General features: G+C 54.8%; 1 protein-coding gene across 1 annotated transcript in view; it reads left to right on the top strand.

Annotated features, from left to right (window-relative positions):
• The window catches only part of PPIE (peptidylprolyl isomerase E), a 189,830-nt gene that overhangs the window by 127,860 nt on the left and 48,553 nt on the right, over window positions 1-13,417 (top strand). Inside the window, exon 7 of the mRNA XM_086955749.1 lies at window positions 775-898. Coding sequence (XP_086811875.1) covers window positions 775-898 — 124 coding nt within the window. The remainder of the gene's footprint in view (window positions 1-774; window positions 899-13,417) is intronic.

The following is a 13,417-nucleotide window of genomic DNA, read 5'->3' as shown; positions in this document are numbered from 1 at the left end:
CACTAACAAAAAATTAAGCATTGGGAAGAACAAGTTACTTTTAGTAATACTCTATCTGGTGGATAATCTATCTAGCCTCTAATTCCTCACTGCCGACCTATCTCCCCATTTTGTGGAGTGGCTTCTTAAACATTTAAAAAGGTCACAAGTTGGAGATCACCACAGATTTGCAACAGTTGTGCTGTACTCTGTGTCTGAGGGTGTGGAAAGGGAAAGAGGCAAGAAACTGAAGTCGGTGCACAGGGGTGGTAATTATATGCAGCTCTGCACCGTCCCTGCTGGGGCCGTACAGGGTAAACATGGAGCCACACAATGCCACCGGCTGGCATGCAAAGCACTGCTGTACTAGATTTCCTTATCCAATCTGGCACCCGGGAATATTCAAAAGGTGAAGAATCTGCAGTTAGGTACCGTACTTACCAAAAATAGCACAAGTATGTTGTTCATTTCTAGGTCCAAATGCCTCGAGATGATCCGTCCACCAACCCAGTACACTATTCATAGGGTATAGATACAGAGAAAAAGAATACAGTACTTGAAGTGCAGAGCCTAGTTGCCAGAGGGAACCATGAATGTCCAAAGGCTTTCCTTTTGAACCTTTTCTTTCTGTGCAAAAGTGCTGTGGTGCCTTTCATGTTGCATGCAGGAATTCGAAAGAAGGGTACCAAGGAGTGGGATAACTGGTGTCCCTGTGGTAAGTTAATTGGTGCCATTTCACAGACTGCTGACTTTGGCACTTTGCCTATTGGTGAAGCCTGCTCTTATCTCTTAAAGGGGGAACCTCCTGCTAAGAAGGCGCGGGCAAACCCACAGGTCTATATGGACATTAAGATTGGGAACAAACCTGCAGGCAGGATTCGTTTTCTTCTGCGCTCTGACATCGTGCCCATGACTGTTGGTGAGTACATGCAAGTATATTTATGTAACTGTGTGCAGGACACCACAGTATGTTAATATGTTGATACTTAAACATGCACATGTAGTGTGTGTGTGTATTTGTTGGATACCTTTCTATGTAGTGGGATGCTGTGGACCTCAATATGTAAGCATTTGCAGACACATGCATAGTGACTCTCTTTTTCCAGGTTCCTGTGCTTGCTAAGCACAGATCCCTCAAGGGATGCAAGCGCTGGTGCCCTCTCACCTCACTCAGCACAGTATGTCATTGGTAATTAGGTGTATAAAAAGTTGTTATATTGGGGGGCGTGACTAGCAGCCGATAGTGATGGCTACGTAGCTGCTGAGCTCCGTTTGAGAGGCACCCTTTCTCTTTAATCTGCTCACTTATCCGTCCTGTAACGAGCCCCCCGGGGCAAGAGCTGAAGTCCGGAGCGGAGCTGCACACACCGGCGGAGTCGGGAAGCGTTCTGAAGCGGTAACCCGGAGATGACAAGCGCCGGGCCCTGTTGGCCTTTACAGTAGCCTCAAGCTGCGACCTGCCGCATTTCTGAAGCCGGGCGGAAGTGGTAGCAAGCCAGGTACCGCGACAACGGAAGGACCCCCTACTCCAGCCAAGACGGAAGAACCTCCAACAGCGTAATACAAGCGGCAGCGGTGCACCTCAGGTTCCCAAAAGCCACGGAAAGGCACGACAGTCCTGCAATCACCCGCCAGAGCAACGTGAGCTGCGCCCACCGGCTGCCGCGCAGATATATCCAGCGCCTCCCTAATGCACTGTGTCCCCCCTCCGGCAGTGAAGTGGCACCAGTGGAAGACACAGCGGTAACTTCAGCACTTACCGGCCCCACCGCACAGAGAACGCAACTACAGCAGCGCGCCAGCCGGTGACATCAGGCGGCGGGAGTGAGGGGCAGCAACGCACATGTAGACCTATTACATGAGGACCCCCCATTCGGCAGGGAAGTGGCACCAGTGGAGGGCACGGCGGCTATTTCAGCACTTACCGGCGCTACCTCACAGAGATCACAACTGCGGCAGCACACCGTCCAGTGACCACAGGCAGGACGAATGTGGGGCAGAAATGTATACGTAGACCTCACCGGCAACCCCACCCAGCAATAGAGAGGGAAGGCATATCTGCCCATACCGGAGGTGAAGGCGCAGAACGTACGTTGCCAACAGGTGAACCATACATTGGTAAGTCTAGTGGCCCATACAGAGGCGAGCCGGTCGGCGAATGGTAACGGTGGCGGTACCGTGAACAGAAGCCCCCCCCCCTTGCCTTTCTGCCCCGTATGACCTCATAAAATCGGAGACCTGGTGCAGACTTCATCCCGGGCTGTTTAAACTCCCTTGATGCCCGCAATAACACTGTCTTCACTATGCTGAAGATCCAGGCGGGCGACTGCGGTGTATCACTGGATCGTGGCGCACCCTCAGACGAACGTGAGCGCCCACCGGAAGCGGCAGGTGAACCACTGTTGTGACCGCCACACCATACCTTCCCTCTTCTAGACTCGCCCTGATCGGATGTCTCCCTCCATACCAGCCTTGCAACAGCGAACCTCCAGGAGGAGACACCATGGCGGGTAGGGGCCCAAGGAACCACTCAACGCAGGCTAAGTTGGATAAGTATGCATACGAGAAGAACAACTCGCAACCACCGGAGGGCCATCCATCCACGGGAAAAACACCAGACGGAGATGGAGCAAAAAAGGTCAAATTAGAAGACAGAATGAAAGCATTATCAGTGGTCCAGACGGCGGTTGGGACGATCTCAACAGACGTTTCTTTACTAAGGGCAGACTTTCACAAAATGACAGAGTGGATCAAAGAAGTAGAAATAGTTACGAAGTCACTGGTGGAGGACACGTCAGACCTACAGAGAGCAATGGAACGAATCGAGACAGAAAATAAACTCCTAATAGAGAAGCTGGATGACCAAGAAGGGCGCTCAAGGCGCAATAATGTGCGAATTCTCGGTCTTCCTAAAACGGAAGGGGCCCAAGCTATGTACTTGTATGTAGAAGACTTAATCAAAACCAGACTGCAGCCGAAGGGATTATCCCACTTCTTTTCGGTTGAAAGAGCCCATAGAGTCACGGGTGGCAAACCAAAGCCGGGGGTGCCCCCAAGGCCGGTACTGGCCAGGCTGTTCAACTTTCGCGACAGGGACACAATCCTACAAGCGGCAAGAACATCCCAGCCGATTGTGTACACAACTCCACTCTTGCATTCTTTCCATATTAAACTGAAGAGGTGGCCCGCCGTAGGAGAAGCTTCATGGAGGTCAAAAGAGAGTTGAGGGTGCGAGAGCTGCCCTACTCCATGTTATTCCCGGCCAGGCTCCGAGTAGTAGCCGACGGTAAGACGAGGTTCTTCGACACGCCAGAAGCGGCGCACGATTGGTTGGAGGGTTGGAGACAGGTGGGAGCACGACTGCGCCCCAGCAAGAATCACCGACAACAGCAGTAGGATGACCACGTTGGATCTCAAGAGCAGAGACCAGGAGGACCGCACCGCTCGCCTGGACCGGAGACGGAAGAAAAAGAACTGGAACAAGAACATTAACCTCTTGGCTCCGACCGGCATTAATACAGTACCGACTAGTAAATATGGCCCAGCTCTGGATTCTGGACTGAGGCGAGCCCGGGGGGCCAGCGAGGGCTGCCGCCTCTATGGTCCTTGTACCCCGACGAAGCAAGTACAATAGTTTGGATTGGGGTGAAGCACTCTGCTAAGTTGGGGTGGCGGGCGGTTCTAAGTCCGTTGAGCAGGGAGGCAGGGAGGGGGGTGGGGTGGGAAGGGAGAGTTTTGATTTGTTTATGTTTAAGTATTATGGTAAGGATCGACAACAGGTACACACAGAATACACAAGGAGAGGACAGTTGCATCACAATTGAGATAGAAGAGACACGCATGACGGATCCGCGACTACACCATAAACGATTTGATGTCACTACACAACAGCAATTCCGTAACATCTGATAGACCCTCCCTGACGAGCAATCCACTTTGTAGCATCCTTTACGACACGACGCAAAAGACCCCCGTACCACCCCTAAGAATACTGACTTGGAATGTAGGAGGTCTGGGGGATAAAATAAAGAGAGGTATAGTACTGCAGGCCTTGAAAAGACATAGCCCAACAGAAGTCCTTCTACAAGAGACTCCCCTAACAGGGAAGGCTCGCCAGGCGCTCGATGGAAGAGGGTACAGAATGGCGGCACACGCTGAGTTTACTTCAGGCTCCAGAGGGACGGGTGTACTAATCAAAAAGACCTCATCATTCATACTGTTGCAGACTAAGACAGATGACCAGGGTCACTTTGCAGCAATTCAAGGCCAATGGGAAGGGAAACTTCTGAACATAGTCTCGGTATACGTCCCTCCGGCACAGCAGTCGGTGGCACTGCCTGCGCTAGGAACGTTTCTCTTAACCCTACCGGAAGGGTACCTCATTCTGGGAGGTGACTTTAACACTGCCATAAACACAGCAACTGACAGATTTCCGGCACAACCGCAAACGTCAGGTCCCTCCTGATTCCAGGACTTTCTAGAGGCAATGGGACTCATAGACGTGTGGCGACATACTCACCCAACGGCGAACCAATACACATACCACTCCACGGTGCACAATAGTCTGTCGTGAATAGATTACTTTCTAATGGTGGGATCTAGGTTACAAAATGTCGAAGAGGTGGAAACTAAACTCAGGGGCATATCAGACCACTCTCCTGTGTTACTAACTCTCTTGCAGGGAGAAATTCCGCAGGAGAATATACCCCATCTACCCTAATTATCTGAAAATCCCCAGCATATGGAAGGAACTTAAAAACACTACTAGGCATTTCTTTGATGAAAATGCTACCTCAGTAAAATCACTGTCCATTCTTTGGGAGGCTTATAAGACGGTCCTCCGAGGACAGGCTATAGCCTCCATCACGGGGCATAAGCGATCCCAACAAAAAGAGCTGGCTGAAGTAGAGCTCCCCTTACACACGGCACACGTAGCGCACATGGCAGACCCCTCCGTAAACTCGGCCCATGAATTAAAGCTGCAGCAGCAGCGCCACAGCGACTACTTACAGCACCGGACCGTGACCTACATCACTGCTATGACAAAAAAAGTATACGACATAGGCGATAAAGCGGGGAAAATGTTGGCATGGCTAGATCACAAAAAGAGAGGACCCGGAGGGATACAACAGCTGTATTCAAAGGCAGGTAGCCTACAGACACATTCAAAAGAGATAGTACATACACTAGCTGACCACTTCGAGGAAGTTTACACCCCAGAACGGGAAATATTAGAATCCGAAGCACTTGACTCGCTTAGCCGCATAGAAACCCGTACCCATACACCGAGGCGGTCACGGAGCTGGAGGCAGATCTCACGACTGAAGACCTACACTCTGCCATAGGTGCTATACAGTCTGGAAAAGCGCTGGGCCCAACGGGATCTCCATAGAATGGTACAAGCTCATTTCCGACACGTTGAGCGCGCCACTGCTGGCAATTTACAACAACAGCCTAGCAACAGCGGTACTTCCGCTAGACCAGTGCACAGCAACGATAGTGGCAATTCCCAAGCCGGGTAAACCGCCCACAGCATTCACCTCCTACCGCCCAATATCACTTCTGAATGCGGAAGCAAAAATCTTGGCGAAAGTACTGGCAAATCGGTTAAGGCAACTTCTGGTGGAAACCCCACTAGTATGCCAAACGCACTACAATTTTTACAGGATTTCAATTGAAAACAATGAATGACCGTGTTCTGTTCAGGGTATCAGTAATTCAAAACTATACTGTTAAAGAATTAATCAATGTACACACTTCATTGTAGAATTGTATCATCATTTTATATTTCCATTTAAAGATGTGTTCAACAGGTAATAAGAAAAGCACCAAAATTCATACAGTAAACAAAACAAAAACAATTCTCAAGAAACAGCAGTAATACTGTTACTGTTTAACTAAATAGCCCAATGCATTTCAGGATTTCTCCCTTCTTCAGGGGCACTGTAGAGAAAATAGATATAAAGGTATGGTGTTACTGTTAGACGGACCGGGAGGGTCGGCCGAGAATAAGGGGGAGAGGTCTCCGGGGAGAGCCGTCTCCAGCGATCGTACAGACGAGTAACTTCCCCCCCACAGATGTACACCACACAAGGATAAGGTTTAACGTTCTTTATAAGCAATTCTTTAAGTACGGTGAAATGGTACAAGGAGGTCTGGACTCCGGGGTCCCCTCGGTTCTAGTCTCTCGATTGGGAAAAGGGTAGCGGGACAGTCTTGTTACCAATCTGGTAGATGAAATAGCTCACAATCCTCGAGCTCGGTGTTCTAGATGATCGGGCCGCGGCGGAGCCAGCAGGTCCCGGGATGGTTGAAGGTAGCGACGGTCCGCGACGGAGCCAGCAGGTCCCGATGAAGGTGGTGGTTACAAACGGTCCGCGGCCACGCCAGCAGGTCCCGACGACGATGAAGGTTTCAGAAGGTTGCGGCAGCGCCAGCAGGTAGGACAATAGTTCGCAAGGTAGGACTACGGCAGCGCCAGTAGTCCGTCAAGGATGAGTTCTTCACTGCGTCTCTCGACTCCAGGATACAACTGCCTTCCTGCTCTGGAGCTGCCCCAGTTATAGGTCTGGTGCCCTTTGATGTCCGGACCCTCGCACTTGGAGGTCGGGAGGTCCGGGATGAGGGAGTCCAGACACCCAGCAGGGGGGTGGAGCCAGCGCCCGGGGGAGCTGGGTGCGATCGGCACCTGGCGGGGGAGAGCCATCGATACTTCTTTCTCCCATCAACCTGCCAAGTGGGCCGTTCACCTCCTGGGTGGATGGTGGTGCCGGGATGTCGGGCCTGGCTAGGCCCAGGGTTAGGGTCGATCTGAGGCCACGCGGCCTCGTGGTGCAGTGTCCAAGATGGCGGCCGGGCCGGCCGAGGGAGCGGGAAGGAATTCGGCCCCATGATACAGAGATGTCCGCGGCAGGAGTCCCGCATGGGACGGGGTGCGGGTTGCCTTTGTGGGTAACATCTGGAGGACCGGGGCCCGGGTCCTGTCATGTGGGGAGGAGGCAAGCCCCTCACGTGGCCTGTCCAACATGCGTCCCCCCCAGCTGAAGGCGGGGAGAGTCACCCATCCTCTTGGGGACTCTCCTCGTCGAGGCGGAAAAATCTTGACAGGCCATCTGCGTTGGCGTGGTCTTGGCCGGGTCGATGTTCCACGGTAAAGTCCATCCCCTGCAGGGAGATGGACCAACGCAACAGTTTTGGGTTTTCCCCCCGCATCTGCATTAGCCACTGCAGGGGCCGATGATCTGTTTGCACCCGGAAGTGGGTGCCGAAGAGATAGGGTCGGAGCTTTTTGAGAGCCCACACCACTGCGAAGGCCTCCCTCTCGATGGTGCTCCAGCGTTGTTCTCGGGCCAGGAGACGTCTGCTGATGAAGGCCACTGGTTGGTCAAGTCCTTCGGGGTTCAACTGGGAGAGGACTGCCCCAATGCCATGGTCGGAGGCATCCGTTTGGACGATGAATCCCCGACTGTAGTCGGGGGCCTGGAGCACAGGGGCAGTGCATATGGCGGCCTTCAGTTTCTCGAAGGCCGCTTGACAGTCTGGGGTCCAGTTGACCTTCTTTGGGTGGTTTTTGGAGCTCCGTGAGGGGCCCCACAATGCTGCCATAGTCCCTCACGAACCGCCTGTAGTAGCCTGTGAGCCCCAAGAAGGCGCGGACCTCGGTCTGGGTGATGGGGGGCTGCCAAGACTGGATGGCAGCGATTTTGAGTTGCAGCGGGGCCACCAGACCGCTTCCCACCTGGTGCCCAAGGTAGGTCACGGACCCTTGGCCAATCTGACACTTGCTGGCCTTGATCGTGAGGCCGGCGCGTTGGAGGGCCTGCAGGACCTCTCGGAGGTGGTTGAGGTGGTCGGACCAGTGGCGGCTGTACACAGCGATATCGTCCAGATATGCGGCGCTGAATTCTTCGAGTCCCGCCAGGACCTGATTTACTAGCCGCTGGAATGTTGCTGGAGCATTCTTCATGCCGAATGGCATGACCTTGAAGTGGTAGTGGCCATCAGGGGTGGAGAAGGCAGATCGTTCTTGGGCTCGGGGTGTGAGACCGATCTGCCAGTAGCCCGCTGTCAGGTCGAAGATGCTGAGGTAGCGGGCAGCTCCCATACGGTCGATGAGTTCATCTGCTCGGGGAATGGGATGTGCGTCTGTTCTGGTGACCGCATTGAGGCCCCGGTAGTCAACGCAGAACCGGAGCTCCGGAGTGGTGCCGGGGGCGGCGGCTTTGGGGACCAGTACCACTGGGCTGGCCCAAGGGCTGTCTGAGGGCTCGATGACCCCGAGCGTGAGCATCTTGGACACCTCCTCTTGGATGCAGGCCCGTACCCGATCTGGTACGCGGTAGGCCCGATGTCGGACAGGGGGACTGTCTCCCGTGTCTACATCGTGGGAGCACCAGGGGGTGACCCCTGGGGTGAGGGAGAACAGAGCGGCAAACTGCAGTAGGAGGTCTCGGCAGCCTTGACGTTGCTCCTGGGTGAGGGCCTCCGAGAGTCGGACCCCATCCACGGAGCCGTCCTTCTCTCGAGTCCGTAGGAGATCAGGGAGTGGCTCGGAATCCTCTTCGGTTCCGCTGTCTGTTGCCATCAGAAGGCTGAGCTCCGAGCGCACAAAGTGGGGTTTTAGTCTATTGGCGTGGAGGACCCGGAGGGGGTTCCGTGAAGATTCCATATCGATGAGATAGGTGACAGGGCTCTTGCGCTCGACCACTTTGAAGGGCCCTGTCCATTTGTCTTGCAGGGCGCATGGTTCGGTGGGAGACATCACCCATACCTGTTGGCCGGGTTCAAATTCGATGGAGGAGGCATTTTGATCGTACCACCTTTTCATGTCTTCCTGGCTGGCCTCCAAGTTCGCTTTAGCCATTTCTCTGAACCTTCTGGTCTGGTTGCGTAGGGTCAGGAGGTACTTGAAAACATCTGGAGGGTTCTTCAGAGGGGGCATTTCCCAACCTTCTTTGACTAGGCTGAGCGGCCCTCGCACCGGGTGTCCATATAAGAGTTCGAACGGGCTGAAGCCGAGGGACTTCTGGGGAACTTCTCGATAGGCAAAGAGGAGGCACGGCAGTAGCACATCCCACTGGCGACGGAGGGGCTCTTCCAACCCCCCAATCATCCCTTTGAGCGTGCGGTTGAACCGCTCAACTAGGCAGTTTCCTTGAGGGTGATAGGGGGTCGTGAATCGGTAGGTGACCCCACACTGTTGCCAGAGGGATTTCATGTATTTTGAGATAAAGTTCGTGCCTCTGTCGCTGACGACTTCTCGGGGGAAGCCCACCCGGGAGAAGATTCCCATCAAGGCCCGGCCAACCACCGGGGCTGTCACAGTTCGCAGGGGAACAGCCTCGGGGTAGCGGGTGGCGTGGTCCACCAGTACCAGGATGAACCGATGTCCTTGTGCTGTACGGGGGTCCAGGGGCCCCACAATGTCTATTCCCACCCTCTCGAACGGGGTGGTGACCACTGGAAAAGGTTGCAGAGGGGCTTTCAGCTTGCGGCCGCTCTTCCCGCTGGCCTGGCACGTGGGGCAAGACCAGCAGTGCTGGAGTACGTCGTTCCTCATCTTTGGCCAAAAAAAGTGGGTCACCAGGCGACTGTATGTTTTGTCCTGACCCAGGTGACCAGCCAGGGGGACATCGTGGGCCAGGTTTAGCAAAAAGTCTCTAAAGCGGAGGGGCACCACTAGCACTCGACTGGCCCCTAACTCCGCGATTCTCTGTTCAGTGTACAGCAGGTCATTGTCCCAATAGACCCAATGGGTTCCGGCGGTATCCCCTGCGCTTTGGGCGAGGGCTTGTTGGCGGAGTCCCTCGAGGGAGGGACAGGTCTTCTGCTCTTGACGAAACTGTTCTTGGGTGGGCCCCCCTTCCTGACGCCACTGAGCCAGGTCGGGAAGGTCCTGGAGCTGGGCGAGCCCTTCGGGGGTTTGCTCTGGAAGGTCGGCACGGACGGTGTCTTCGACTGGAGCGACCGGGGGAGGAGGTGCCGGCCATTCGGGTTCTTCGGGTCTGGGGATGGCACGGGCGGCCATGGACCGGGTGGTTACGCACGCCCAGTCCGGGAGACACAACATCCCCAGGTGCTCTCTTCTCTCTACGGCGGCCCACGGGGAACTCTCCAGATCATTTCCCAGGAGGCAGTCTACGGGGGCATCATCTCGGACCGTCACCTTCAACATGCCGGAGACTCCTCCCCACTCGAAGGGGACGCAGGCCATTCGACAGAGACTCTCCGAGTTGTCGGCTGAGCGGACAGGGCAGAGAACGTTCGGCAGGATCTGTTCTGGGGTCACCAGGTGACAGCGGACGGCTGTCACACTGGCCCCGGTGTCACGTAGGGCTTCGGCCCGGCGCCCATTAATGCTCACCCACTGACTGTACTTCCGGGTGTTGGCGGGTAGGGGGGCCCGCGGGACCATGTCTTTTCCCCCTAGGCATGCTAGAACCATGGCGGCCGGTTCCCATTCTGGGTGTTCTTGCTCATGTTCCTCGTGTTCTTCGGAGATTTGTTCTTCCCCCAGGGCGGCGGCAGCCATCTGGCGGGGTCTCGGGCTCTGGTTCTGTGGACAGTTCGGGTCATTGGCGTAGTGGCCGACTCGCTGGCATCGGTGACACGTGACATTGGCTCTGTACCCCGGGCGCGCCGGGGTGTTGCCCCGGTTGGCCGGGGGTGGAGTGTTGGCAGCGGGAGCGGCCGGGGCGTTGTCTCTTCCTCGTCCCTGGCCTCCTCCTCCCCCTCGGGGACGGTGCTGACCTGGGTGGTTCCGGTGCTGTTCCTGTGACCCATTTCGGCCCACTCGGGTGATTTCCCACCGGTCAGCCTCGGCGGCGAGCTGTCGTGGATCGGTCAATTTACTGTCGAGGAGGTGCTGCCTGAGCTCGACGAAGCAGTTGTTAGATAGATGCTCCCATACCATGAGATTGAAGAGTTGCTCATAGGTCGTTACATTGCTCCCCTTGATCCAACCCTCAAAGGCTCGGCTGAAATAGTTCACGTACTCCACCCAAGTTGTACCCGGGATCCGGGTGCAGTCTCGGAACCTCTGGCGGTACATTTCGGGTGTGAGCCCATAGCGGGTGAGGAGGGTAGCTTTCATGTGGTCATAGGAGGTCATTAGATGGTCGGGGAGCTGTAACAGGGCATCGCGGCCCTCATTGACGAACCTCCCCCATAGGCCGGCTCCCCAGTCGCTTCGGTCGATCCGGTGGGAGGTCATAGCGATCTCGTAGGCCTTGAACCACTGCTGTATGTCGTCATCTCGGAAATATTCTCGCACGACATCCTTGGGGATGTGCACTTTCTTTTCTGTTGCTCCCGGGGTGCGCGGTTGCTCGGGCACTCCTAATTCTTTGTTCTGCTTACGTAATTCGATCTCTGCTAGGTTGCGTTCGTGTTCATACGCCAGTCTCTTCTCTTCGAGCTCTCTTTGTCTCTGTTTTTCTTCCCTTTCTTCTCGGAGCCGTAGATGTTCTAGGTTCAGTTTTTGTTCGGCTAATTTGAGTTCGCCCTCCATTTTGAGCCGGGCCATTTCTAGTTCATGTAGTCTGCTTTTCTCTCGCTCTTGGATTTCGTTTTGCGAAAGACCCGTTCTTCGCTCCTCGGGAGCCGTGGCGTTTTTCTCGGCTGCTGTGATATTTTGGTCCGGGGTTCTGTCGGCCCCGGTTTCTGCCCATGACTCAATGGCGTGCTTGAAATCGTCCTTAGTACTCAGACCGGTGGTAGCGATACCTAGTTCAATGCAGAATTGCTTCAACTCACGATGGCTGTACTCTTCCAATTTCTCCATCTGGAATTTCTCGGTGGATCCGCTCTCTTTGGTTGTCATCGTGGTTTTGTCGTGGGGTGAGCTACTCTCTGTACGATTACGCGTTGATTCGGATCGCGCCGCTGGCCACCAATGTTAGACGGACCGGGAGGGTCGGCCGAGAATAAGGGGAGAGGTCTCCGGGGAGAGCCGTCTCCAGCGATCGTACAGACGAGTAACTTCCCCCCCACAGATGTACACCACACAAGGATAAGGTTTAACGTTCTTTATAAGCAATTCTTTAAGTACGGTGAAATGGTACAAGGAGGTCTGGACTCCGGGGTCCCCTCGGTTCTAGTCTCTCGATTGGGAAAAGGGTAGCGGGACAGTCTTGTTACCAATCTGGTAGATGAAATAGCTCACAATCCTCGAGCTCGGTGTTCTAGATGATCGAGCCGCGGCGGAGCCAGCAGGTCCCGGGATGGTTGAAGGTAGCGACGGTCCGCAGCGGAGCCAGCAGGTCCCGATGAAGGTGGTGGTTACAAACGGTCCGCGGCCACGCCAGCAGGTCCCGACGACGATGAAGGTTTCAGAAGGTTGCGGCAGCGCCAGCAGGTAGGACAATAGTTCGCAAGGTAGGACTACGGCAGCGCCAGTAGTCCGTCAAGGACGAGTTCTTCACTGCGTCTCTCGACTCCAGGATACAACTGCCTTCCTGCTCTGGAGCTGCCCCAGTTATAGGTCTGGTGCCCTTTGATGTCCGGACCCTCGCACTTGGAGGTCGGGAGGTCCGGGATGAGGGAGTCCAGACACCCAGCAGGGGGGTGGAGCCAGCGCCCGGGGGAGCTGGGTGCGATCGGCACCTGGCGGGGGAGAGCCATTGATACTTCTTTCTCCCATCAACCTGCCAAGTGGGCCGTTCACCTCCTGGGTGGATGGTGGTGCCGGGATGTCGGGGCCTGGCTAGGCCCAGGGTTAGGGTCGATCTGAGGCCACGCGGCCTCGTGGTGCAGTGTCCAAGATGGCGGCCGGGCCGGCCGAGGGAGCGGGAAGGAATTCGGCCCCATGATACAGAGATGTCCGCGGCAGGAGTCCCGCATGGGACGGGGTGCGGGTTGCCTTTGTGGGTAACATCTGGAGGACCGGGGCCCGGGTCCTGTCATGTGGGGAGGAGGCAAGCACCTCACGTGGCCTGTCCAACAGTTACCATTCTGTTGTCTAAGAAAACAATATATTGTACTTACAACAGTATTATACACAAGCTTATGTGAGATCTATTCAGATGGCAATCCTAAGCACAATTGAAATTACATGATTGTAAATATGAACATAGTTGCCTAATGAGTTTATAAGTAGGTCAACGGAAAACCCCAAGTGGGTAACCTGTTCGTGCAACATAAAGATACCTTCAAACAAAACCTCTACCAAAAGACGTCGCGTTATAGACATTTGTATGTGTTTCCATGCTCAAATTAAAAGACTGCTGGCAGTTGTACAAAATAAGGACCCAAATCGGTTAAGGCCCCACCTCTCCCAACTGATCCACCCGGACCAATCAGGCTTCATGCCACACCGCAACACGGCTCTTAACCTCAGGCGGGTGCACGGAGTACTGGCACGGGCTCCAACGCTTTCAGAGCTGGCAGTGATAATGTCTTTAGACGCAAAAATGGCTTTTGACTTGGTAGAATGGCAATA

This window comes from Lissotriton vulgaris, chromosome 2_1, assembly GCF_964263255.1.
Source record: "Lissotriton vulgaris chromosome 2_1, aLisVul1.2, whole genome shotgun sequence".
In the NCBI taxonomy this organism is placed as follows: domain Eukaryota; kingdom Metazoa; phylum Chordata; class Amphibia; order Caudata; family Salamandridae; genus Lissotriton; species Lissotriton vulgaris.
The sequence above is the reverse complement of the archived record's forward strand: the minus strand, read 5'-3'. Positions and strand labels throughout refer to the sequence as shown.